We start from the raw sequence: 25,664 nt of genomic DNA, 5'->3' as shown, positions 1-25,664 counted from the left end.
GATCGCTAGCTTGATGGCACGTGCCTCGTAAAATAGCTACATTATGGCCTACATACACAAATTTACTGTTTGATTCAGTACTTCTTTGTGCAACTTCAATTTCTTTTCTTACAATAGGAAGCTCTTCAGTGACATGAGCTATTTCCGAAATGTTATTGATAATATTAGAAAAACATGGTTGCACATCTTTGTACAAAGCATTATTTTGTAGCAGCCATTGTAAAGCTCTTCGAAGTTTACCGACGTCTATTTCAAATTGTCGCTGTCGTTCCAAATTTTCTAGGCTTTCTACGACAATCATTATACCGGTCTCGTTTAATCTAACTGGAAGTTGTTCGGCAACTTCGAATACATCACGGGCAAATAGGACTACCTGACCTTTGCACCAATTCTGACTGAAGCGATTTTGAATTTTCATGATTTTAAGAAACGGGACTATTCTGCACAACATGTGTTTTTCGATTTTTGATAAATCTGATATCACCTGAGGTACGTGCATTACTTCCATTTTATTCCAGAATGCCTGCGATGGAACTTTGTGCTTTTTAAGATGATGTAGGCAGCGAGAACATGTTGTTATCTTCTCTAATTCTATCAGATTTGCAGGAATTAGATGAGACAGAGGCTGCGTGTGCAAAGCATAACGTTGCTGCGGATATAAAGTTCTGCAACACACCGCACACGGTACATCAGCGAAAATATTAATAGCCGATTTAAAACTGTCTGCCTGAAGAAGAAGTTCTTTTCTTCGGTTTCTAGCACGTTCGCGCATATCCTTTAAACGTGTATTTCTTGATTCGGAACGTTCTATTAATAGCACTTCCCGCGTACGATTTCTCATGATCATTAGACGTTGTGAACGGTGTTTTGTAGATTCGTTTTCTTATCGCCGGTGGATTAATCCGATCCGACGTGATCGTTCCTCGGCCGATTCCTTTGCTAATTGCCGATGGATTAATCTGATCCGACGTGATCGTTCCTGGGCCGATTCGTTTCCTAATCTCCGGCAGATTAATCCGATCCGACGTGATCGTTCCTGGATCGATTCGTTTGCTAATCGCCGGCGGATTAATCCGATCCGACGTGATCGTTCCTGGGCCGATTCGTTTCCTAATCTCCGGCAGATTAATCCGATCCGACGTGATCGTTCCTGGATCGATTCGTTTGCTAATCGCCGGCGGATTAATCCGATCCGACGTGATCGTTCCTCGGCCGATTCGTTTGCTAATCGCTGACGGATTAATCCGATCCGACGTGATCGTTCCTCGACCGATTCGTTTGCTAATCGCCGGCGGATTAATCCGATCCGACGTGATCGTTCCTCGGTCGATTCGTTTCCTAATCGCCGGCGGATTAATCCGATCCGACGTGATCGTTCCTCGGTCGATTCGTTTGCTAATCGCCGGCGGATTAATCCGATCTGACGTGATCGTTCCTCGGTCGATTCGTTTGCTAATCGCCGGCGGATTAATCCGATCCGACGTGATCGTTCTTCGGAAGATTCGTTCTTCAAACGGTTAGAAATTCTACTTAGCCGCTTTTTTTTTTCACCTGTTGTTTCGCGTGACACTTTCGAACGTGCGTATTTCCGCATTGCGGATAATCTCGAACGGCGTTCATTAATCGTTTCTTGACGCCGTGCCTGTGCAGTTCTTTCACGATTCCTTGACAGACGTAATTGTTTAACTTCGTGCGATTCTTTCGCTCGATTCTTTTTCCTTCGGGATGCATTTTTTGTCGGCCTACCCATAGTTGTATATATGAGACTTCGAAAAAAGTGATTACCTCAAACCACAATTGGCTCGTTTGTTTTTATTATTCGCTCAAAGCAGAATTGGACCCTTTTTTATGTTACTTTAGCTTCTTAAAAGAAAAAAAAAACAAAAACAAAAAAAAAATAATAGAAAAAATGGAAAACCTACAGTTGTACTACCTATTACGCAATCTTCAATTTTGCCTATATCGCGTTAAGCTGAAGAAAGCGTGGCGCGGTACTCGTTACAACTGACTGCTGTTTGCCTTTCCTAAACGTCGGAACAGATGCTGGTCTGATTGGTCCTGCCCCACCATACCGCACACGGACTTGTAGCCGTAATCTGTTACCGGACCAAGCAGTTACATCTACTGAGGTGTGCGTAAAATAAATGAATCAATTTTTTCAAGCGTAGCGGAGCCTCGGATCAGTAACCGAGGAAAAAAGAATACGTGTTACGAAAGGGAGCGAGATACATACATTTTAAGGGAATGCCGGAAATAAAACAAATCAGCATGTACAGTATTGATCCGTAATAAGCACCTCGCTCGGGTCTGGCGAGTTGCTTGTTACGAATCAGGTATATTTTCGGCTTGCCTTTGTTCACGAGCGCGACGACGGTAACAGTAAACTATAAAGTAATCGGTCGAGCAGCGATATTATTCTTTAGACAAGGACAGAACATAGCATGATTTCCCTTCTTAATAGTAGTAAAATTTCGTTAATGGAATAATATACTTGTAACACAACTTCCTACCCCGATTAGCCGAGCGAAAGAAGATGTTGCGAGAGGAGAGTTCGGACCGTTTTTCGAATAGGGTTCGCATTGAAAGATTTCAAGGCAAGAGGAAGGATAGCAATTCAGCCAATGACACACTCGTTGAAATCTGATATACATGAAATTTATTAAATTTTGGGTATTTAATATAGGTGGTTTATAAATTCTTTACTTTTATGCCCCGAGCGCTTGAACGTGGCCCCGCGATACTAACGGCCAAAATTCTTTGAAAAGCAAATCCGCTGACGGGAGATTGTGATATCCGCTTTAGACTTGATTTCTGTTATTATACTCCGGAGAGTTTACAAAAACGATTCTGGAATTCGCTAGCTACCGATGTTTATACCCAGATGAGCGTTCGTCACCTAGCGTGGTAAATATATATTCGGCCTTGATAAGGCCGTGGCAAGTAACACGCGCGACAAAAACCCCTTTGACTTCAATACATTGTTTGGAAGTTATTCTAGCTAGGATGCTGGTGCTCAACTCGCGGCGCACTATCGTTAGACTACGCTCTTTAGAGCGTGTGACACAGGAATGTTCAAAATATGATCAGTGGGTTTGTTAGCCACTCAATCACATTTCACATTGGCCACGCCACTGTGGCTATGAGCTAACTTTTCTGAAGTAAACTTAAATATAGATTCTCTTCCTTCTTTTTTTTTTTTATATCACTTATGCACTAGTTCACTGTCTTTGCAGTTTTTTGTTTATTTTAAAAAAACGTATCCAGCAGCTCCTCAGTAAGCTGCAGGAGGCCGAGTGGGTCGCGGGGGTTGATGAGCGGATTTGGGACGATTCTAGGGTCGTCTGTTGTAGGCCCGTTTGAGCCGGCCCTGGCCTCGTCCTGCAACCGATGACCCTCCGCTTCTGGGTCCTCCTCCGAACACAGCTCCCAAGACTCGCTACTATCATCTAATGCGGCCGCTTGGCTTAATGGTGATCCTTCACGTACGGGTGGCACGGCAGGTGGTTGCTCCACTGCGTCAGCGGTCGCCTTGGCACCAGGCTTGCTGTTTTTTGAAGGCGCCAGTCGTCGACCTTTTCCACCATTGGAATCCTTTGGGATCCCCGCCCGCGGGGTCTGCGTTCGTTGGTCTTTCCTTATCGCTGAGATTTGAAAACCCCGTCCACGGGCCGCCCTGCCTTGGGCTGGCGAAAACCATTTCGATGGTATTTTAGTATTTAATTCCGGTGATGGAGGCGCATGATAATTAATGTCAATGCCCGTCTGGGTGGGCCTCGTAATCATCGCCCATCTGGCGTAGGCTTGTGTCCCTACGTCTTTCTTCAGTTGCTGTTGTGTATCCATGGTATCTCTTATGGTGCCTTGTTTGTGTTAGGTGTTGCTTAGCTAATTGCTGTCTGCGAAATGATCTGAGTGATCACGACGCGTCTTCATACCCGGGTGTGCGTCCCCCACTCATTATCCCCACTCCATGGTGGTCCTTAGAGTGGGCTTATGGTGTTTTCCGTGATTTCCCCGGCTAGAGATTGGCTGATGGTCTCATCCCTTCCCGGGTAACAATACTCTCCTTCGCTGATCGGCGGCTTGTAAGGGCGTAGATTGGATGCGTGGAAAGTTCCCCGAAGTTCCTTCGTTTCCGGGTGACGCAATTCAAAGGTCGCCGGACCTTTTTGGCGCGATAAAAGATACGGCCCTTCATATAAGTGAAAAAATTTCGCAATCTCCCGATCAGCGGCACATGATATAGGATTTGTTCTCAACAATACCTGTTCCTCAACTTTAAACGGATATGGGGTGCGCCCAGTATTCGCCCGTTCCTGCCGTTTACGACCCCTTTTAAACATAATCTTCCGCGCGAGCTGCAGCTTATACTCATGAGAGTGATCTTGATTAATTTTCTCTACGTAGCGACTCATCCACTTATCCCACGGACGATTAGGAAACCGTTTTTCTAAAAGTTCTATAGGCGTGCATCCCGTACTGTAATGATACAGTTCGTTACAACAGGTTTCTACTACTGGAATATACTTTATCCAAGTCGAGTGCTTTGTCTGAATCAGCGTTCTAAATATCCTTCCTATTTCCCTGTTAACCCTTTCTACCGGATTACTTTGTGGGTGGCGAATCGATGACAAAACGTGTTTTATATTTAGCTGTTTTAATGTTTCAGACCATACTTTCGACGTGAATTGTGTTCCGTGATCAGTTATGATGCGCTCTGGTTTCCCGATTTTCGGAATGAATTCTTTAATCAACCTTGCCACCGTTATCCTCGTAGTAATTCGCCTAAGTGGATACAATTTAACAAATTTCGAAAATACATCTTCAAACACGACAAGGTATTTAAAACCAGCTTGAGCGGTTGGCAATGGTCCATAATAATCTATGGATACCAGATCTAATGGTGCACATGGAAGGATCAATTGCATATCCGCATGGATTGGACGTGTTAAGACTTTAACCCGTTGACAAATATCACACGACGAAATGTATCTGCGAACCGTTCTCGCCAATATAGGAAAATAGAAAGCTTCCGAAATTAGTTTAATACACTTGTCGCTTCCGGGATGAGCATAGATTTCGTGGACTTCCTGTATTAATGAGATGACTTTGTTTCGCGGAATTACACACCTCCACCCTAGGTTTTTACTCATATGGAACAGTACTCCTCTTTTAAGGCTATATTTATTCTCTAACCCGTTTGAATCGCGCTCAAGTGTTTTAATAATTTCTCCTAGCCGTCGATCAGATCTTTGATACTTCGATATATTGACGAACAAGTGGACTAAATCTTTAGATAATTGTCTAACTAACGTGGTGAGAATTGGAATTTTAGTTTCGTTATTGGAGTTAAAACTCGCTGACCATAAATGCATTCTACTTAGGCAATCAGCTGGAACATTGTCTTTCCCAGGACAATGTCTAATTTCGATCGAGTAATCCTGAATCGATAGGATCCACCTCGTCAATCGTTGACTGAGAAATCTACTGCTCATCAGAAACGTGAGAGCATGGTGATCTGTTAACAAAATTACCTGAGATCCATAAAGATACGTTCGAAATTTCGCCAATGCCCATACAATTGCCAACAATTCCTTTTCAGTTGTAAAATATGCGAGCTCTGCTCCTTTGAGAGTCTAACTTCCGAATGAGATTGGTCTTAATTCTTCCTTATCATCATATTGAGCCAAGACACATCCTAGTCCAGAAAAACTAGCATCTGTTGAAAGGTAATATTCGCGGTCTGGAATTGGAAAACGAAGAACGACCGTTTGACAGAAGACCTCTTTAGTTCGTTTAAAAGCTTCTTCCATTTCGGATGACTTGGAGCTATCACTTGGGCATGATGGTTAGCGAACCGACTGTAAAAATTAATTAATCCCAAAAAACCACGGAGCTGTTTGACGTTTGAAGGAGCCGGAAAATCACGAATGGCCGCTAACTTTTCTGGATCCTGCTTTAGTCCTTGTGGGGACAACACATGACCCAGAAAAGTGATCTCTTTCGCCATGAATTGACATTTATCTAAATTGACCGTTAACCCATGCTCCCTCGGTCGTTCAAACAACTTTGCAAGATGCTTTAGGTGTTGATCAAAAGAGATGGAAATGCATAATAGATCGTCTATGAAATTTATCATGAAGGATTCTAAACCCTCTAATACTCGTCTGAGAGCACGAACAAAGCTTGCCGAACTTGTCTTTAACCCAAACGGAGTTACTGTATATTCGAAACACCTTCCACGATATAGAAAAGCTGTATATTTGTATGACTCTGGAGAGAGGAATCTGCCAAAAGCTGTTTGTTAAATCAAGACTTGTCATATAATTAACTCCCGGAAAACGTTGAAAAATTTGATCGATTGACTCGGATCTTTCGTTATCGGCCAAAAGAAGCCGATTCAACATGCGTGCGTCAAGACACAATCTCAGAGATCCATTCTTTTTAATGACCGGAACAAGAGGGTTAATATACGAACTGTTGGACGGTTGAAATATATTGTACTGCAACATCTTGTCGATTTCAACGTCTGCCTGCTGCAAATATTTAATCGGAATAGGATACGTTCGTTGAATAAACGGGACGTCATGGCACACTCGAAGCTGATGTTGGTAGCAGTGTACACGACCTGGACGATCACTCCATATTTCTTGATGATTGAGAATTACCTCTTTCAATCGCTGACGTTGAGATGGACTCATCTCGCACATTTTTAACTTGTCGTCAATTCGATCCTCGATGGATTGAAGTTGTTTCTCATCAGTTGTTCTCAGAGCGAGAACCTGATTATCTTCTTCTGGTCTGGCTGTCTAATTACGAGTGATCTAGAAGCCGGTAGAGATCAGAGTGACGATCGATTTCACGGCTTGCTGGTCGATCGCTCACCTGTTACCTGGAGGGGATAACACGCATGCGCTATTTGGACGCGTGACGAAATAGTTTGCCTACTTGCTCTCTACCCCACCCCGCAATCCTCGAACTATGAATCGCTAATATGTGAGCGTGCTTTGTACGGTTACATACTGGATTCGTAACTAGCAACTGCCCAAACCCCAGCAAGTGCCTTATTACCAGTGGCTTATTACGAATCGATGTACAATCAAATGAATCGAATACGCTGCAATTCCTAATTTGTCACACTTCACCTTATTTACAATTATGTGAATCTAAACATATATCTACATAGTACATTAAGAAATATTGATGTCAAAAAAATGGTAGGACCTCGCGGTTATTGCGACAATAAAGCAATTCGGAAAAAATTATGATTGAACGAGCACCTAGTTTTATGACTATTTCATTGTACATAGTTCATATATGTTGGATTTATTCAACACAATGAGTGTTGCCTTCAGGAAAAAACATAGGGTCGTAAACTTTCACTAACGTTGGAGTTTCGACTCAAGAGGTTGCACATGTTTGTTTTCATCATAGGCCCCATAGGGTCTATGAACTCGTAACAGATTTTTCCTTCGACGAGTTTTATTATTCTTACGGCTTTCGTTGACGAGAAAAAGACATACCTTTCAGAGCTTCAAAAGTTAAATTAAAGTTTCTATTTTAAAATATAATTGAAAGTGTTTTACTTTATCTCACCGCCTAATTCCTATAATATAATATTATATATTGTATATAGTGTATTACACTTAAATAATTTTTCCTTCAACTTTCTTTTATTTTTTTTGTTAAATAAATTAATTAAAATTATAGATAAAAATATACCTCAAATTATTCTTCACTGTCAACCATTAGATTTAAAAAAAAATGTCATAATACGACAGAGTCGCTATGTATCACAGTGAGAAAACAATATAATGTACCGCATTCGTAACAAGCAACTGGCCAGACCCGAGCGAGTGGCTTATTACGAATCAATGTAGGATTACATGAATGAACGACAGAATCGTTATGCATTACAGTGAGAAAACAATATATATGTTCTGTCCTCTTTCCACTAAACTGTTCGATCGACCGTGAAAATTTATGACTTATTATTGAACCGCAGTTATATGTTCCTGTCACGGTTCTTTTTGCCGTGAAAAAATCATGCAGTCACTACATTTCATCATGATATTCGTAATCAGGATATAAAAACAAGAATACTAAGCTTCAAATAAAAATAGAGGATGAGTGCTTTTCGGAACTTTATTCACAAATGGAAATAGATTATTGTAGCGGCTAGCTATAAATCTGTAAATTTTGTAAATTTTGTAAATAGCTTGTAACGTGCAAACGGCTAGCACGGTTTATGACAGGGACGACAGCGAAACTGTTTTTTTTTGAGGAAACCGTTTTAGAATCTTTAGTCAAAGCATGACCGTACTTAGAATTTTGCCAACGGTTTCAACAGTTGTTCCAACCGTTGGAACACGGTACGTGAGAATTCTGCTTGGAGAGTTTATGATAGGTCCGCGACAAAGGCTATTTTTGAGAAAGACTTTTTCCTTATTTCCTGCAATACTCATTTACCTTTTTTCGTACAATAGCGTTAAAATTTTAGTTTCGTTTCGTCCTCGATAGCCAATTCCTGTCATAAATTCGGTAATTCTGAAGGGTCATTTCGACGGTACATTCGTTACGGTACTTTACGGCCATCGGGCCTGAGACTCAGAGGAAAAACCCCGGCGTTGTCGGACTTGCAGATTTCTCACGTACGCTTTGGTACCGTCCCACCCTCTTAAAGAAACGCGCTAAGGGCGTAACGGAAGGGTGGGAGAAAGTCAAGGGACACGTTGATTGGAAAATCAAAAATCGAATGATGACCAATCAGCGTGTTTCCAAAACTTTCGCCAGGGCTCCTTAGCTCGCACGATCGAGAGCTAAGGATAGAACGCATCGTACGACAGAACATACCTAACATTCGCACAGAACATCTCGCACATTCGAAGAGAACATCATTTTCAATAAGTCAACATTACGGACTTAACCATTTTCCGGAGTCAATCGTTCGGACTCACTTTGAATCACTGCTCGAAAGTTAATTCCGCAGAGCAGCGCGTCGCGAAGGATCGTAGCCAAACGAGTCACGAGATTTACAACCTCGTGGCACGGAGTTAAAAAATCCGTGCGATCAGTTCGCGACGCGAGTGACCTCGTACGAGCGGTTACAACAGTAAAACACTTAAGTGTCATAAACCCTGGGTTTCCCCGTGGGCCTGCAACGAGAGGTCAAGCGACCATCGGCTGGCCGCGTAGCTGACCAAGGGCACGGGGAAATTCCGCTGCGTTGCCACCTTTACCAGCAAACGCACCCCCGTCAAATCGTACCGCCGCTTCAAGGAAGCGTGTTCCGAGCATAAGAGGGAGGTCGTACGATTTGCCGGGATTTAGGTTCTCTATAATTGGTTAACCCCACCTAGTAGGGGGTTGGCCTAAGAAAATGCGTAGGTTTTAAATCAAGAAGATCTAGCGCAAAAAGATTAGACAGTCGACAGCTCGCGTCGTAGTGCTTCAAAAAGAAGACATACGCTCAACGGAAACGATTTTGATAATAATTATAAACAAACTACTATGGATGGAGACAACGAAAATAGTCGTAAGTATAATTAAAATTTCAATGGGAAATTAATATAATGCATGATTGAAGAAAATGTACGTAAGATATATATTTTCCTTTTCTCTCTTTCAGAATAATCATTCATAAATACGTTGCAGCAGATGCAGCTGCAACAGCAGCAGTTGCAGCAACAGATGTTGCAGATGCAACAAATGCAGCAACAAGCGGTGCAACAACAACCGCAGCAGCAGCAGCAACAACCGCAGCAGCAGCAGCAGCAACAACACCAAGTAGAACAAGAAGAAAAGGGGGAAGTAGACGCTAAGCCGTTACGCGGTAAGCATCACAGATTCTATCACATAAATGATTAACACTACAACTACCGAAGGGCTCAAAATTAATTGTTTAAAGTGTCTTATTTTTTAACCGACTTCGAAAAAGGAGGAGGTTACTCAATTCGATCAGTATATATTTTTCAATTATAAAACTTGTAAAATCTTAACTTTCCGTCAATTATGCATAAGGAAAAGGTTGTCCACAATGCCCCTGACAACATATTAAAAGGACGTTAAAATCGTTCGAAGTTGTTTTCAAAAGTTAATAACAATTCTTCGCTAATATCTCGAAAAACTAAATCTTTCCGCAAAATTTGTATAGGAACAAAATTGTTTAGAATCATGTCCGCGATAAGATATTAAAACCGCACTAAAATCAAGAAAAGTTTATTTCAAAAGTTGCCGCTTTTTTGCAATAACAATACTTTGCAATTCACAATTTTTCAATTATAAAACTTGTAAAATTGTTTCTTCGAATATACGTTCATCTTAGTGTTCAGATAAAAAAGTACGGTATGTGCAACGGTATGATTATATTTCATCCTTTGTTTTATTATTTTATTCCCGACTTAAAAGTCATGTACATCGAACGCTGGTAGTTATAGTGTTAACCAATCCGTGTCGTAGACAATAAAGAATTAAGTCCAAAAATGTATAACGTATGTAATACTTCAAATTTTACATTGCAGTCAGGGGGACATCGGCGGGCACGCGCCGAAAACCTTATCGCGGCAGAGGCGCCGGTGGAGGAAGAGGTGGCGGTAGAGGAACAGGCGGCGGTGGAGGAAGAGGCGCCGGAAGAGGGGGAGGCTACCCCTCTACAATATATCAATTTTTTAATAGTAACAAATAATAAATAAAAAAAAAATTGAAAAACGAATATCCGTGTTGTCTTTTACTTAATTATGTTCATGGCATTTATGCAGACAAAAAAAAAACCCGGAAGAACTGTCTCACAGTATCCTATACAATTCTCTCCATTCCACTAAAAAGCGTGAAATAAAATAATTTTAAGAAAAAAAATGCGCCGACTTCGAAATGCACTAAAAAGTATAAAATAATTTCTATTTCCTAATTAAATAATTTCTATTTCATTCAATCATACAATTACGTAACAGACATAAATGAAACCTATTTACTCGCTAGGTAGTATATTAAATACATTTCAACCTTTTCGGAGGCGGCGCAAAATTAAAAATACCTCAGTAAACGTTGCTGCCAATAATCAGTTGATTGTAGTATGGCGTATTGGAAATTAATAAATCCTGATAAAGAATACGAAGCATTATAGATATATCTAGTACGTAAATGTAACGACTGCATCTTCATTTCGCAATGTTTCTGATATAAATGAAATCGAATCGACTTCATTCGCATGTGGAAGCCATCGATCTAAGAACTTATAAACGGAGCCGACGACGCGGGAATTACCAAATTTGCGGCTCTATCTTTATAGTATATGCGGCGATCGAGTCTTTCGTCGCATACTCTATGAATCTAGATAGACCATAGCTACATTCTATACGCACTAACACCTACTTCGCGGCGCGCTGTCGAGTTATATGTACAAAAAAAATAGCTATATAAGCTTTGCCTATGTTCGGCTGTCCAAAGACTGACATGTTCAAGAAAATCTTTTAATTTTGCGCCGCCTCCGAAAAGGTTGAAATGTATTTAATATACTACCTAGCAAGTAAATACGTTTCATTTATGTCTGTTACGTAATTGTATGATTGAATGAAATAGAAATTATTTAATTAGGAAATAGAAATTATTTTATACTTTTTAGTGCATGTCGAAGTCGGCGTATTTTTTTTTTTTAAATTATTTTATCGTAATACAACAGAATTGTTATGTATCAGAGTGAGAAAACCATATATATCTTCTGTCCTCTTTCCACTAAACTGTTTGATCAACCACGAACATTTATGATTTCCCCGGTTTCATGAACCTCTCACTCTTTTTCCGATCTCTCACTCAACGGCCGTCTTCAAATAAAGAAGGGATAGAAATTGCCACTTATGAATCACATAACTGTTGCTTGTTACGAATCAATACCGTGTAACTCGAATTACGTCCTGTTTGCTCTCAGTTTAATCAGGAAAATGTCACGAATATGATAAAGCAAGTTGTATAAAACATGGATAAAAAATAAAAAGTTAACAAAGCATTAGCATTGCAAACAATTAAATTTTTATTCTTGTACCACAGTGTCTACTCTAAGGAATTTCTTTCGGGACGGCATATTAATTCATAGTACAGTATTGCCTCGAAATAAACAACAGTTTCGAGCCTCGAAATTAGCAAATTTTTATCCCCGCTTCTTTGATTGAAGCCCGCCGCGGAGTGAGAGATCCGCGAAACCGAAGAAGTCATAAATTTTCACGGTCGACCGAACAGAATAGTGGAAAGAGGACAGAACATATATATTGTTTTCTCACTTTGATGCATAGCGATTCTGTCGTATTATGAAAAGTATATTCTCCGAAATTATATTATATCAATATGCTTTTTTTTTAAATCTAATGGCTGACAATGATCAACAATTTCAGGTACATTTTTATCCATAATTTTAATTAATTTATTTAACAAAAATAAAAAAATGTTGAAAGAAAAATTATTTAATAATTTTACTTTTTTTTCTCTCCGATTCCGTAATATCATATCGTAAATGAAATCCGACGATTCTGATGAATTGTGGAGAATAAAAAATTCTCCAAAATCTAATGTTAAAATATTTTTATTCTTGCACCACAGTGTCTATTGTAAGATTTTATTTTGCTTTGGTATATACACTATATGGTATTAACTTTTATTTAGTCTAGCTGTAAGAATTTCGGTGCGTATGAAATGAGATATTGAGTTGCGTTTGCGAGAGGATGTTTAGATGATCGGTTCGAATGTTGCGTTGGGTGTCCGAGTCCAATGTTATTACATATGTAGAAGTAAATATGTCCCGAATTACGTCGTATTTGGTCTCATTTTAATCAGAAAAATGTCACGAATACGATGAAATAAGTTGTATAAAAAATAGATTAAAAATAAAAAAGTTAGTGATACATACGCATTGCAAACAATCGAACAGACTTTTGATTTTTGTCGACTGCCACGATCGTAGCGTCTCTTTCTTTTTGACTCGCTATCCTTTTCGACGTAAGAAATTTTTATCGTCAATTAATCCAGTAAATATAGTCCAAATTATATCGTGTTTGGTCTCATTTTAATCGGAAAAATGTCAAGAATTAATTGGTAAAAGTTTGGTAACGAAAAAGTCAAAAGTAAAAAAGTTTTATTCCTGCATTAGGAGTGTCCTTCTAGTACGTCACTGTTCACGTTCGGTCTCCTTCGCATGAAATGTAGCACCTTTACGATATACGCAAACGGCGACCGTGATATTTTTCTCTTCTGTCCTTTTCTACGTTCGGCAAGACATCAATCAATGTAGGACCTGTACCATATACGCAAAACCTCAGACCCGAAAGATTTGCTTATATAGAATATCCACTGTATTATTTTTCCAGATAATCCGTTCTCTAAGTGAAATGATTGCACCGATTTTTTAAAATGATTATCAAACCTGTTTCGGACACTGGTTGAATTGGAACTGGACTTGTTGCACTTGGACGCAAATGATGTAACACGATTTGAACGTTCACAAAAACTTAAATTTTATTATACACCACGAAGACAAAACAAAAACTGACGATAACTTCGGACAATGATTTTGGCAATACAATAAATTGGACACGGATTATTAAAAGAAACGTTTCGGAAAGATTCGCGGTTTCGGTCTGTCGATAGCGAAAAGTAATACGACAGGTAATACAGTAATACGGTTAATACGACACGGTCGGTTGGGCCGTATTTATATTGTTAGATGTTCGGCAAGGGGGGGAACGGGTACGGAAGTTCGAACACGAGAAATTTTGAAAAAGTAAACGGCTATTTCTTACATTCTAAACAAAACCAATCAACAAATAACTCTTGGACCATCCACGCATTTGATTGCGCTTTAAATATTACGGGCAAGTTATTATTAGTGATATTTCGTAAAGCGCGTGGTTTTTTATATTTATTAATAAAAATTGGCATCAGTTTGTGCGTCCCCGTCACATTTGCGCAGAACCCCACAGTTACTCTCTCTTTTTTAAGTTTTTGCCCACTCACGCGCCCTTCACTGTTACTCACGAGGGTTTTCTCTGGCAGCGCTTTCCATAAGAGTCCACTTTCGTCCATATTATATATATTATTTAAATCAATATTTTCCTCATTTACGAGCTTTCTAAAATTGGTTACAAATCGTTCCGCTGCATTTCTATCGGCACTATCTTGCTCACCATAAAGGTGCACTAATCGTATTCCATGTCGTCTTTTAAATTTTGCTAACCACCCTGCACTGGTTTTAAAATGTGACGGGGCGCCTATTTCTTCTTTCAATTCCGCTGCTTTTTCCAATAACAATGCGTCCGATATAAAATCCCCTGTTTTGTGCTGCGCGTCAACTTAATGCATACGCAAGCTGGTTAGGTATTGTGTTAGTGATCACTACTCCGATAATATGAATAAACAAACTGATGTAGGAGGTATAAGATAAACTTTATTTTGTACTTAGAAGAAATCACACGACGTGGTAACGGACTTTTAAGAATGTTTAGTCGTTAAGAGCTGGTAAGAGAATCTATCTTGTCTTTCATGAGTATTTTTTACGAAAACTAAAAATGTGGAGTGGGATTGGCATGTATTTGGGGGTAGACGAGCGACTTGTCAAAATTAACCATTAGATTGGTTGAAAAATGTTCCGAGAAGGGGTAAGAACCGCCCTAACAAAATGTTCGAGTTCAGGTCAAAGTTGACCTGAAGAAAGTCGACTACACCGTCGCTCGTCACCTAACGGTTGGACAGTCATAAACAATAAATCATGTTGGACCTTAATAAAAATATAAAAACATATAAAAATTTCGAAGGTACAAATTGGCCCACAATAAACCGCTGCAACGGTAACGGTCATTTACAAGAACATTCTATGTAAAATAAAAATACGGTCTTAAAATACTAAGATTGAGTCCCAACATCCCCCATGGCTCTTCTTTCAGCAAACCACGTAACCAACCGCTGTTCCAATTCTTCACACACGGGTTTTCTTATTTTTCGTCGATTTTTCTCCCTTTTATCTTTTTCTACAAATTTTGAAATAACTGATGCCTTCTGATGGATGCATCGGATAGTTGCATAATGTACCCTATGTCTTCTTGCACCGGTTGAAATTGAAGATATTTTTAACTCTTCTAAAATTTGCAAACGCTGTTGCATTGTAAAAACAATGCGCTTGCTGTTCGACATAACTGACACTTTACACTCACGAGTTTCACTCACAATGTACAGTTATATTTTTTGGAAAAAATACACTTTGTCAGATCGCTTGTAAATGATCCTTTCTAATCGCTTTCTTTTGCAAAAGTGATGTATGTACAAATTCTTGTACTGCCAAGTAAACAAGATACAAGACAAAATACACGCTGATTGGAAATTCTAATTTGAACGAAAACCAATCAGCGTGTCCCTTGGCCTTCCACCACTTTTTCATGACGCCCTTAACGCGATTTTTGGGAAAGGGCAGGGCGGTACCTGTGCGTACCCGAAAAAAGTCGCTCCGGCCATAAAGGCTCGATGGTCAATAAGTCCCGCTATATTGTACCTTTGAAATTATACTCTGGGAAATACCCAGTTTATGACCGGATTTGACTATTGAGGATGTAGCGGAAACTAAAATTCTTGATGGATTAATCGGAAAAATGTCAAGAATTAATTGGTAAAAGTTTGATAACGAAAAAGTCAAAAATAAAAAAGTTTTATATTTGCATTGGTATTGTCTCACGGATACACTAATACCCGGGTCACGTTACATTTCCCAGCGAGCGAACCTCGGGCGTCTCGAGGGGTCTTCCCTCCAGTGGTGGGAATAACATTTTTGCTTATATCGGAAAGGACATTTTTGCTTATATACACTGCTCAAAAGAAATATGGCATAGAAAAATTTTAGGCAAAAATTGGCCAAATTCGACTGATGATAACTCCGTGAAAAATCATCGCAAAGTTATGCTCTTTTTTTTAAATTAAAGCTTGAGATCTCTACTTTAAGACCCTGCAGTTTGATTTTAGATTTGATGCATCCCTACCACAATAACATCGTAAATGTGACGTCATGTTTGCAATATTGAAAATTACAAAGTTTGACGAAATGCATGGACTTGCCACATTTTTTTGGGGCGATACTGTTCACAGCAGCAGAAAGTACAAACCTTTATCTTTAATTTCCAGTATGTGAAAAACCGCTACCATTTTTTTCTGCAAAGATACAGAACTTTAAAGAAACCCTTGCATTTATGGCATATACCGCCGCCATTAGCATTACCCGATGTGCAGGTCGGAGAGGTTGCTGGACAGATTTTGCACATTATATGGCTCTGACAGGAGCCTTTTCTGTGTGTATTTGTGTGTGAGAATCTGTGTGTGTGTATGAATTATCGTCGAGAAGCCTCGTTGAGAATCATTCTCGAATTTTGCAGTCCCAATTCAATTTGATTGCTTCCATATTCTGCAGTAAGTCCAAATTTGAACCCTATAGAAATTTAACAAGACAACCTACCAATCTGTAAGATCTATCTTAACTGAAATTTGGAATGACATTCCACAGGAAGAAATTAGGGCTTGCATTAACATGAGTAATCGACTGCAAGGGATAATTCAACAACGCGGTGGAAACACGCGTTATTAGAATTCAAACATACAGACACACAGATACTCACACACAAATACACACAAAGAAAGGCTCTTGTCAGAGGCATATGATGCGCAAAATCTGTCCAGCAACCTCTCCGAGGTGCATATCGGGTAATGCTAATACCGGCGGTATATGCCATAAATGCAAGGGTTTCTTTAAAGTTCTGTATCTTTGCAGAAAAAAATGGTAGCGGTTTTTCACATACTGGAAATTAAAGATAAAGGTTTGTACTTTCTGCTGCTGTAAACAGTATCGCCCCAAAAAAATGTGGCAAGTCCATGCATTTCGTCAAACTTTGTAATTTTCAATATTGCAAACATGACCTCACATTTACGGTGTTATTGTGGTAGGGATGCATCAAATCTAAAATCAAACTACAGGGTCTTAAAGTAGAGATCTCAAGCTTTAATTTAAAAAAAAGAGCATAACTTTGCGATGATTTTTCACGGAGTTATCATCAGTCAAATTTGGCCAATTTTTGCCTAAATTTTTTCTATGCCATATTTCTTTTGAGCAGTGTAGAATGAACACTGTATCGAAAAATGTAACAAAAAATACTTAGCTTCACTGGGTGCCTTCAGCAGTGGGTGGCAGGTGGGTGAGAGAATTCCCAGGTGATGGTGGCGATGATCCCCCACCAGAGAAGGTGCCTTGACTTGAAGAACATCTCCACTGTAGCCCCATAAGGAACATTGTACAGTTAAGAATGTTTAAAATATTGAAGTTCGACCATAGTGGCAATAAAAGGTTAAGAACCATTAATTGCTAGGTCTTACCCGGTTGGGTTTTATGAGAGCTCACGGTTGGGCTAGTTAAAGTTTTTAGGTTTCGAAGGCACTTCGAGAAAGGTCGATGCGACCCTTAGGTTTATTACCGATACGGTAACTTGTTGAAGGCTGAGAGCCGAAAGGTTAATCGTGTAACGGTTTGGGCCTGATGGCCGTTGATTAGGAAATTGGGGAATTCCCGGGTCGGGAAAGTCACCCCCTTTCCCACTCGTTTACACACTTTCACCGTTTTACCGCTCATACCTCACAGGAGGCACCAAAAAATGTATCGTCGAAATCTTTCCAACATGGAGAAATTTCGTGTTACAAAAGAATGGATGAATTTGATTGAGGAAGAGGGTAAATAAAAATTGTTTAGACGTAATTGGGCCTCAAAAATCATGATAATTTATTGGCTCGAATGATTCGAATTAGGGGAAAAAGCCTTGCGGCATAAAAAACCCCTTACAAAATATGTATGTACAGTAAATATTCGATATGTGCACAAATGATCTGTACGATATGTGTACCAAAGTTATCCCCACCACTGGGGGGAAGACCCCTTCAGACGCCGTGAAGCTCGATCGTCGAGAAATGTAACATGATCCGGGGTCGCGTATATCCGTGAAGCAATACATATACAAATATAAAACTTTTTTAATTTTGATTTTTTCGAGATCCAACTTTTACCAATAGATTCTTGACATTTTTCTGATTAAAAGAAGACCAAACACGACATAATTTGGACTATATTTACTGGTTTAATTGACGATAAAAGTTTTTCACGTAGAAGAGGATAGCGAGTCAAAAAGAAAGAGATTACGATCGTGGCAGTCGGCAAAGATCAAAAGTCTGTTCAATTGTTTGCAATGCTTAAGTATTGCTAACTTCTTTATTTTTCATCCATTTTTTTATACAACTTTCTCCATCATATTCGTAACGTTTTCCTGATTAAAATGAGACCAAACACGACGTAATTTGAGTTATATTTACTTGCAATATCTTATTAGAGTAAAATCATCGATGTACGCGTAACACTTGAAATTACAAGTTAATATGTCCCGAAGTATGTCGTGTTTGGTCTCATTTTAATGAGAAAAATGTTACAAATATGATGGAAAAAATTTCACCAAAAAAAAATAAAAAATAAAAAAGTTTCATTCTTGCATTAGGAGTGTCCTTCTAGTAGGTCACTGTTTGTTTACGTTCAGTCTCCTTCGCTCGAAATGTAGGAACTGTACGATATCTGCACCAGTTCGACGTTCGGCAAAACATCAATCAATGTAGGAACTGTACGATATCTGCATCAGTTCGGTCCCGAGAATGGTGCACATATCGAACATGTACTATACATAGTCCAAATTATTTAGTGTTTAGTCTTATTTTAATTAGAAAAATATGAAGAATCTATTAGTAAAAGTTGGATAACGAAAAAATGGAAAATAAAGAAGTTTTACTCTTGCATTAGTATTATTCCTCACTATGTTTCCGTTTGTTTACATTCGGTATCCTTCGCTCGCTGTCCTTTTCTACGTTCGGCAAAACATCAATCAATGTAGGAACTGTACGATATCTGCACCAGTTCAGGCCCGAGAATGGTGCACATATCGAATATTTACTGTACAGTATTGATTCGTAATAAGCAACTCGCTCGGGTCTGGCGAGTTGTTTGTTACGAATCAGGTATATTTTCGGCTTGCCTTTGTTCCCGAGCGCGACGACGGTAGCGGTAAACTATAAAGTAATCGGTCGAGCAGCGATGTTATTCTTTAGACAAGGACAGAACATAGCATGCTTTCTCTTTTTAATAGTAGTAAGATTTCGTGAATGGAATAATATACCAGATTCGTAACAAGCAACTGCCCAAACCCGCGCGAGTGGCTTATTACGAATCGATGTAGAATCAGATGAATGAACGACAGAATCGCTATGCATCAGAGTGAGAAAAAAATATATATGTTCTGTCCTCTTTCCACTAAACTGTTCGGTCGTCCGTGAAAATTTATGACTTCTTCGGTTTCACGGACATCTCACTCTTTCTCGGATCTCTCACTCAGCGGCCGACTTCAAACAAAGAAGAGGGGATAGAAATTTGCTTGTTACGAATCACAAAACTGTTGCTTGTTACGAATCAATACTGTATTTGTTAACGATTGTACGGTGAAAGTGTGTATGAGTATGTATACGTTGTGTATATGGTTGAGTTGATTGTTGATTGATTTGAGGAGAACAGAGTCTCGCTCAATGTGATTAACTTCATTTCCCTCTTTCGTCTCGTTTAGAAACCTAGATCTATCATCTTGTTCTTTTTTTCCTATTATATCTTTAATAAATGCAGAGAATGCCGCCCAGTTGTTTTTATTTTTCAGGAGATAAGTTTCTAAATTGTTATATCTCAGAAGTTTCTCTCCCAGAGGAATTCCATATTTTTCCCTTTTCGCATCCCAGTGTTTACAGTAGAAAATAGAGTGTTTCACGTCATTCGTCTCATAACCACAGTAGTTGCATCTTGCATTCTCTCTCCTCCCAATTTTTTTCAAGAAATGATTGAAAGCTCCATGTGCGGATAGCACCTGGGTTAGGTTGTAACAAGGCATATTTTTATGCCTCGTTACGAGTGGCCACTAGGCCCGCCGGCCTCTCTCCTCCGTCCTGCCAACCCTTCGCGGCGGGGCGTATGGAAGAGTGATTTTTCTTTTTTTTTGTATTTGGTATCTCTTATTTTTTTTTTATTATTTGCGCGCCCCTTTCCCCCCGGCACCAGTAGAAGAGTCACCGCCAAAAGAAGAGGTATCCGCGGCCCCAGTCGCGGGAAAACTACAACCCGAGAGACGGAGGCGCGGGATGGAGCTCAACGACGAAAGTCGCCTGCCGACCGGTTCGCCGAGCCACCCGTCCACCCCCACGGGGGCAACCGGCAGCCAACACCGAGAGACGCCAGGCCTGGGGACGAGCCACCCCAGCTGCCACCCGAAGGGGCCCCAGGACCTGGCCAAAACACAGGACTTGGCCCATCTCTGGCGCCGAAATCCTCGGGGAGGGGGAACTCCGTGCACCGAGGACCCGAACCGCGGATACGGAGGGCAGAAGCCTGCGATCCGCGACGAGACCTCTCACGCTACGAACCGCCCGCGTCTGCATCCTTAATTTCGTTTTCGTTCTTTTTTTCTTTGTTTTACTTTATTGTATTTTCTTTTCCTTTCTTTTAAGTTTTGTTCTTTTGTGTGTATTCGGATTGTGTATGTGTGAACCCGCATTGACGCCAACGCTCGTATTGTGGAGACAACCCAGGTTCGAAAGAAAAAAAAGGTAGGATCTTTGCCTCCTACGGGATTTCTAAGCGTGTGTGCGAGCGTGTGTGCGTGTGGGTGGTTCCTGGCGATAGGACCACCAGCACCGGCGACGAGGACCCTAGGGACCGTACTTGCGGAAATTTCGTATACCGATTTGCGTTTTCCGTTTCCGCGATTCTGGGCTACTGACCCCAGTACGGGTTATTTCTTTTTTCTCCCGCTGTATTTTACGTCTAGGTCCAGCGTTTCCTTTGCTGTCCACGACCCCCAAGAGGGCGTGCTCCCAAAGCGTACCACGTTTTTCTTTTCTCTTTTTTTTTTTGATTTTGTATCACTCGCGTGTACCGTGAGCCCCCGTGTCGTGATACCTTCGCTGCACTTAGCGATCGTGATCCAGTTCCCTTACCGAACTTTGTACCACGAGGGGCTCGTTCTCGTCCTTTTCGAAGGGCTCGCTTCGGCCCGCAATAAAGTCAAATTTATCATAGATACTAGCGGATTCTCTATTTATTTTTTGTCCCCCCTTGAGTACCGCTCCCGGAAGAGCAGCCGGTAGGGCGATTCCCCCGGACGCGGGCGTTGCACTGGCGCCCCTTTAACACTAGGTTTACTGACGTTTCTGATATATCTATCTCTACGAACACGCGTCAATTTGACGCATGAACGAATACATATATTTAAAGAAAAACAACCACTTAGAAATCAATATAATTAAACACTACAAGTGAGAAATGAAAATATGAGATATATATTTATAGAAAGTTGTTATTATTCAATAATATTTTAGTACATTACTTCAATATTCTACATTCATATTTTTACTTCCCTCTACCCTGCGAACTGCGATTTGTACTGCGACGCCGGGTCCGAACCCGGCTGAGCTGGCCGTGTGCGACTCCGGACTAACGAAGTCCGTCGTTTATAAGGCATTGTCGTTGCATTCATATTTATAATTGTTGTAATTTTTGCATGGGTAGAACTAATTTACTAAAAATTTTATTTACATTACGATCACGTCAAATTGACGCACATCCGTAGAGATAGGTATACCACATAGCAAATTTCAATATTTCAAAGCTTTTGAAGAAAATAGACTTCAATATATATTTACCTCGATCAATGGATAAAGGTCAGCACAAGAGATGAAATAAAAATGCGAACGGTTTTTGTAATTTTCCTACAAAAATTCGAAATGCGTCAAAATGACGCGTCCCGTAAACCTAGTGTTAAAGAAATCGTCCGCGGGTGTGCGTATTGGGACGTGGAGGACCGCTTTCCCTGGCCGCCCTCCACCTCAGGGACTTTTCCTTCCGTTCCCCCCACCGATCCGTCACAAGGTGGTATCCGACCTCTCCGTGCTTCCCATTCTTCCATGAGATGATGTCCGGTAGGATCTTCCTGGTCCATGCACCACTGTCCTGTGGGCCTTTACCGGACCATCTTTCCTGCCATCTCTATATACATGTATATCCCTTTCTAGAGACCTTTTCACTCTTTTTTTTATTGCATTGTTAACCGTTACATTGCTTCTTAACATATCTTTCCCGTTATTATTACCTCTATTCCCTTTTCCCAGCTCAGGGGGGATTTCTTTTTTTAAACTTTTTGAAAATGATTCTGTACGCCATTCCCCAGATGTCTCTGTCCAAGTCCTTGATAAGTTTTTCCCAACATGTAATTTTCTTGCATTTTATAATCCTCCTAAGCTCCTTTTTGCATTCCTTGTATTCCTGTAATACTGCCTCGTATTCTCTCCTTCTAGTTTTCTTCCTTCTTCTGAAGGGTATAGCCGGATAAGGTGGTCAAATGTGCCCTTGAGTCGAATTTGAGACCCAATTCGTCAGTCGGTAGCATATCCCAAAAAAACATCTCACACCAAGTTTCAACCCCCTGTCTCATCCGTGGGGGTAGTAAAAGGAAAAAAACGAAATTCCGGTTTTTGGCCCTTTTTGCCTATTTAATTTCGTACAAAAATTCTGAAAAAATTCTAAAACATTGAGGTCCAGATAGCGCATCTTACAGAATTTTTTCAGATTTTTTGATCGCAAACTGTACTCGTGAAAAATCAAAAACCGAAAAAAAATCCGAAAAAATGCGATTTTTTAGTGAAGATGTCGGAGCACTATTTTTATATTAATGTGGTAGTTAGGTATTAGTACAACTATTATTCTCTAATTTTTTTAGATTTTTCGGTGAGGTGCGCCGTAGTTAAAAAAATCAAAAACCGATTTTTTCGCGCGAAAAACTAACTTCTGCTTTGAATTTTTATGCCATTTTCCCATAAAAGATGCATTAAGTAATTTTAAGAGGATTCACGTTCACACAATTGATCTATGGATTACAACAATGCAATTAACTTAATTAATTAGTTTGATGGTATGCTCTTTATATACCTAAATGTCGGAAGGTCTTCCAACGGCATCGGTGGCGCAGCGGTTAAGACGTCTGACTCGTAAACCGCTGCATAGTCTTTTTGGCGCGGATTCGATCCCACCTGAACTTATATTTTTTTTTCTTTTTTTTTTTCTTTAAATTGTTAATTTAATTAATTCTAATTATAGAACAATGGATATTACTTATTTGAAAATATTTCTAATGCATTTTAGGAATATATCAAGGTTTGTCTTTTTCCAGTGGGGGAAATGCATTTAAGCACAATCCTTAGGATAGTGTGGGTTTCCTACGTTAATCGTAGACTACCCACTAAAACCCCCACTACCTGTTGAAATAAAAATAATTTTAAGTATTTTGACTATATATCTTAATTGTGCTACGATTTTATATATTTTTATTTTTAAACATTTTATTTTTCGTAACTCACCACTTTGCATTGTTGAAGAAATACTATGTTGAATGTATCAGTCATCATCGCTGTCTTCATTTATAACTGGTATCACTTGCTCCGTTTGAAATATTTTGCTTAATATCTCTGCAGGTCGTACAATCGTTGGCAAGTACCGTGCATGACTCAAATAATAAATTATTGCTGCTACGTGGGAACAGCAACCAATTGTACGATCATGTTCCTTTAAAATGAGAATATTAATATTATCGTCCTTGTTTCGTCGAAACCTCGTCAATGCGCCGAGATTCCGCAATTCAATTTATGTTCTGTTTTAAAGGGGATGGATGGGAAGGTTTTCGAATAAAATTACTCAATATTGGGGACAATAAGAAGAATTTATTGCCCCAGAGGAGGAAAAACCTGGCGTAGCCAAGTAAAAAAACCTCCTCGAAGAAAATATAACAATTTGCACAGAAATGTATAACGTGTGTGTGTGAGTGTGTGTGTATGATAATATCCCAAATGAAGCGAGAGAAAGAGAGGGGGGGGGGGGGGAGGAAGGGTTGGATCCAACCGCGACATTATAATTCGCTAGTGCTAAACTAGGAATAAAAATAGGCGCTGGAGCCGTGATAAATTTCGCTAGTGCTAGACTAGGAAATGTAAATAGGCGCTGGGGCCGTGATAAGAAGCTGCCGCGCGGGGCTTGCTTAGAAAAAGGTAGTCGTGTGCCGAAGACAGCGTATTGTTGATAAGACCGCGCGAGATCTTCTCGAAGGTTCGAGAGAGACAGCGAGACGTTAGGACGCCGCGTCGTGAATTCTGCACGTTTCCCGTGACTCTACACTCTTAATTTCGTTAACGATATTAGAATTTAATCAACGCGAGGAAAGATGCAGCTGATTTACTGGTCGTAGCTCGCATCGAACTGAATTACACTTGTACTCGACACAACTAATCCGTAACGGACAATAACGTGTACGCAAGAACTGTGATTCTTTCGATTGCCGATTAGCAACTGATTTTTCGGGCGCGTGCCGTACCGGCTTCGCTTTCCGCTCGACCACCCCGCGCTTCCGCGGAGTAGCCCTAACGGTCACGAAGGTCCCCGAACCAAACCGATCCCGGACGAACCTGTCGATTCGCGAATCGTAACGGACAAGCTCGAACCTGTCGTTTCTCGAATGATCCGGTAAAAACTGGATTTTAGCTATAGGCGCACGTGTTCTCGATCAACAACACGTGCATGTTTATGCGACGCAATTTCGGGCTACGTTTCCCCCTTTTTCTTGGAATTCGACTCGACAGTCCTCATCCATTATTTCGGCTAAATAAGAAATTGCTTGCGATAATTGATATGAGCCAGTGAATAGAATTTTCAAATCATTTTCCGTCATCTCCGGAAAGTCGAGGAGATCTGAAGCTAGTATTGGTTTGAATGGAACTGTTTGTCTGTACCAATGGTTTGTCTCTACTTCTCTAGTGCTAGGGAATTAGTAACATGTTCTTGACTTAAAATTCGATTTATAATTTCATTTGTATATCCTTTATCTGAATTCAAACGTTTTGCAAACTTATTATTTAAAAACCCTACAATTCAACAGTACGAACCGATTGATGGAAGCAATTTGTTATCTAGCTTGATTATGGAGCAGACGATACTTTTGTCCTATAATGCCGTGTATTGCTTCGACGACCCATCTAACTTCAGTTACTTGCCGAGAAGCATTTGATTCCACGGTTGTTAATTGGCTCCGATTGCCTTTTAATGCGGGCATCAAAACTTTGTAGCCCAATTGTTTTAAATCATATTCTACGTCCCGAAAGCCCCTATCAACGATACAGATGTCCTCTGATTTCATGAGACTTTGTAAACCATTCGAATCTTGCATGACTATTTTCATGATTTGAGCATCATTTTGCGTTGCATAATAAGGACCAAGTATGTCCACTATGTAGCCATTCATAGTGCAGATTGTGAATAGTTTACAAAGAGGAACTTTTTTCTGGCCGGAATATGATTTTCGCTGATACTCGTTATTGGAACTTTTTTCATGCCGAATATACGTTCCATCAAAAATCAGTGCTAATTGGTCAGTAATGTTATATAAGTTTTTGGCAACAATAGACGTTTCATGCTGTATTAAATGTTGCCGTGAATAAGCCGCGAATCCGAAATGTACTGGTAAAATATCTTTTTCGAACGC

General features: G+C 40.1%; 1 protein-coding gene and 1 long non-coding RNA gene across 10 annotated transcripts in view; one reads left to right on the top strand and one right to left on the bottom strand.

Annotated features, from left to right (window-relative positions):
- LOC105662082 (uncharacterized) overlaps positions 1 to 25,664 on the top strand; it is a 242,548-nt gene that overhangs the window by 94,449 nt on the left and 122,435 nt on the right. For 8 of the 9 annotated variants that reach the window (XM_076529971.1, XM_076529972.1, XM_076529965.1 and 5 more), the window contains 2 exons: positions 9,655 to 9,832; positions 10,521 to 10,711. The exons of the other annotated variant lie outside the window; for it this stretch is intronic. In XM_076529971.1, the coding sequence (XP_076386086.1) occupies positions 9,655 to 9,832; positions 10,521 to 10,684 (342 nt within the window). In that variant the 3' untranslated portion in view covers positions 10,685 to 10,711. Of the gene's footprint in view, positions 1 to 9,654; positions 9,833 to 10,520; positions 10,712 to 25,664 lie in introns of those variants that run through there. 9 annotated transcript variants of the gene reach the window in all.
- LOC143264147 (uncharacterized) lies at positions 19,501 to 23,397 on the bottom strand. Its single transcript, XR_013037665.1, has 2 exons — positions 21,784 to 23,397; positions 19,501 to 21,659 (listed from the first exon to the last, which is right to left on the bottom strand). It is a non-coding gene; the product is annotated as an uncharacterized LOC143264147 (long non-coding RNA).

Source organism: Megachile rotundata, chromosome 3 (genome assembly GCF_050947335.1).
Source record: "Megachile rotundata isolate GNS110a chromosome 3, iyMegRotu1, whole genome shotgun sequence".
Taxonomy (NCBI): domain Eukaryota; kingdom Metazoa; phylum Arthropoda; class Insecta; order Hymenoptera; family Megachilidae; genus Megachile; species Megachile rotundata.
This window is presented reverse-complemented; position numbering and strand designations above follow the sequence as displayed.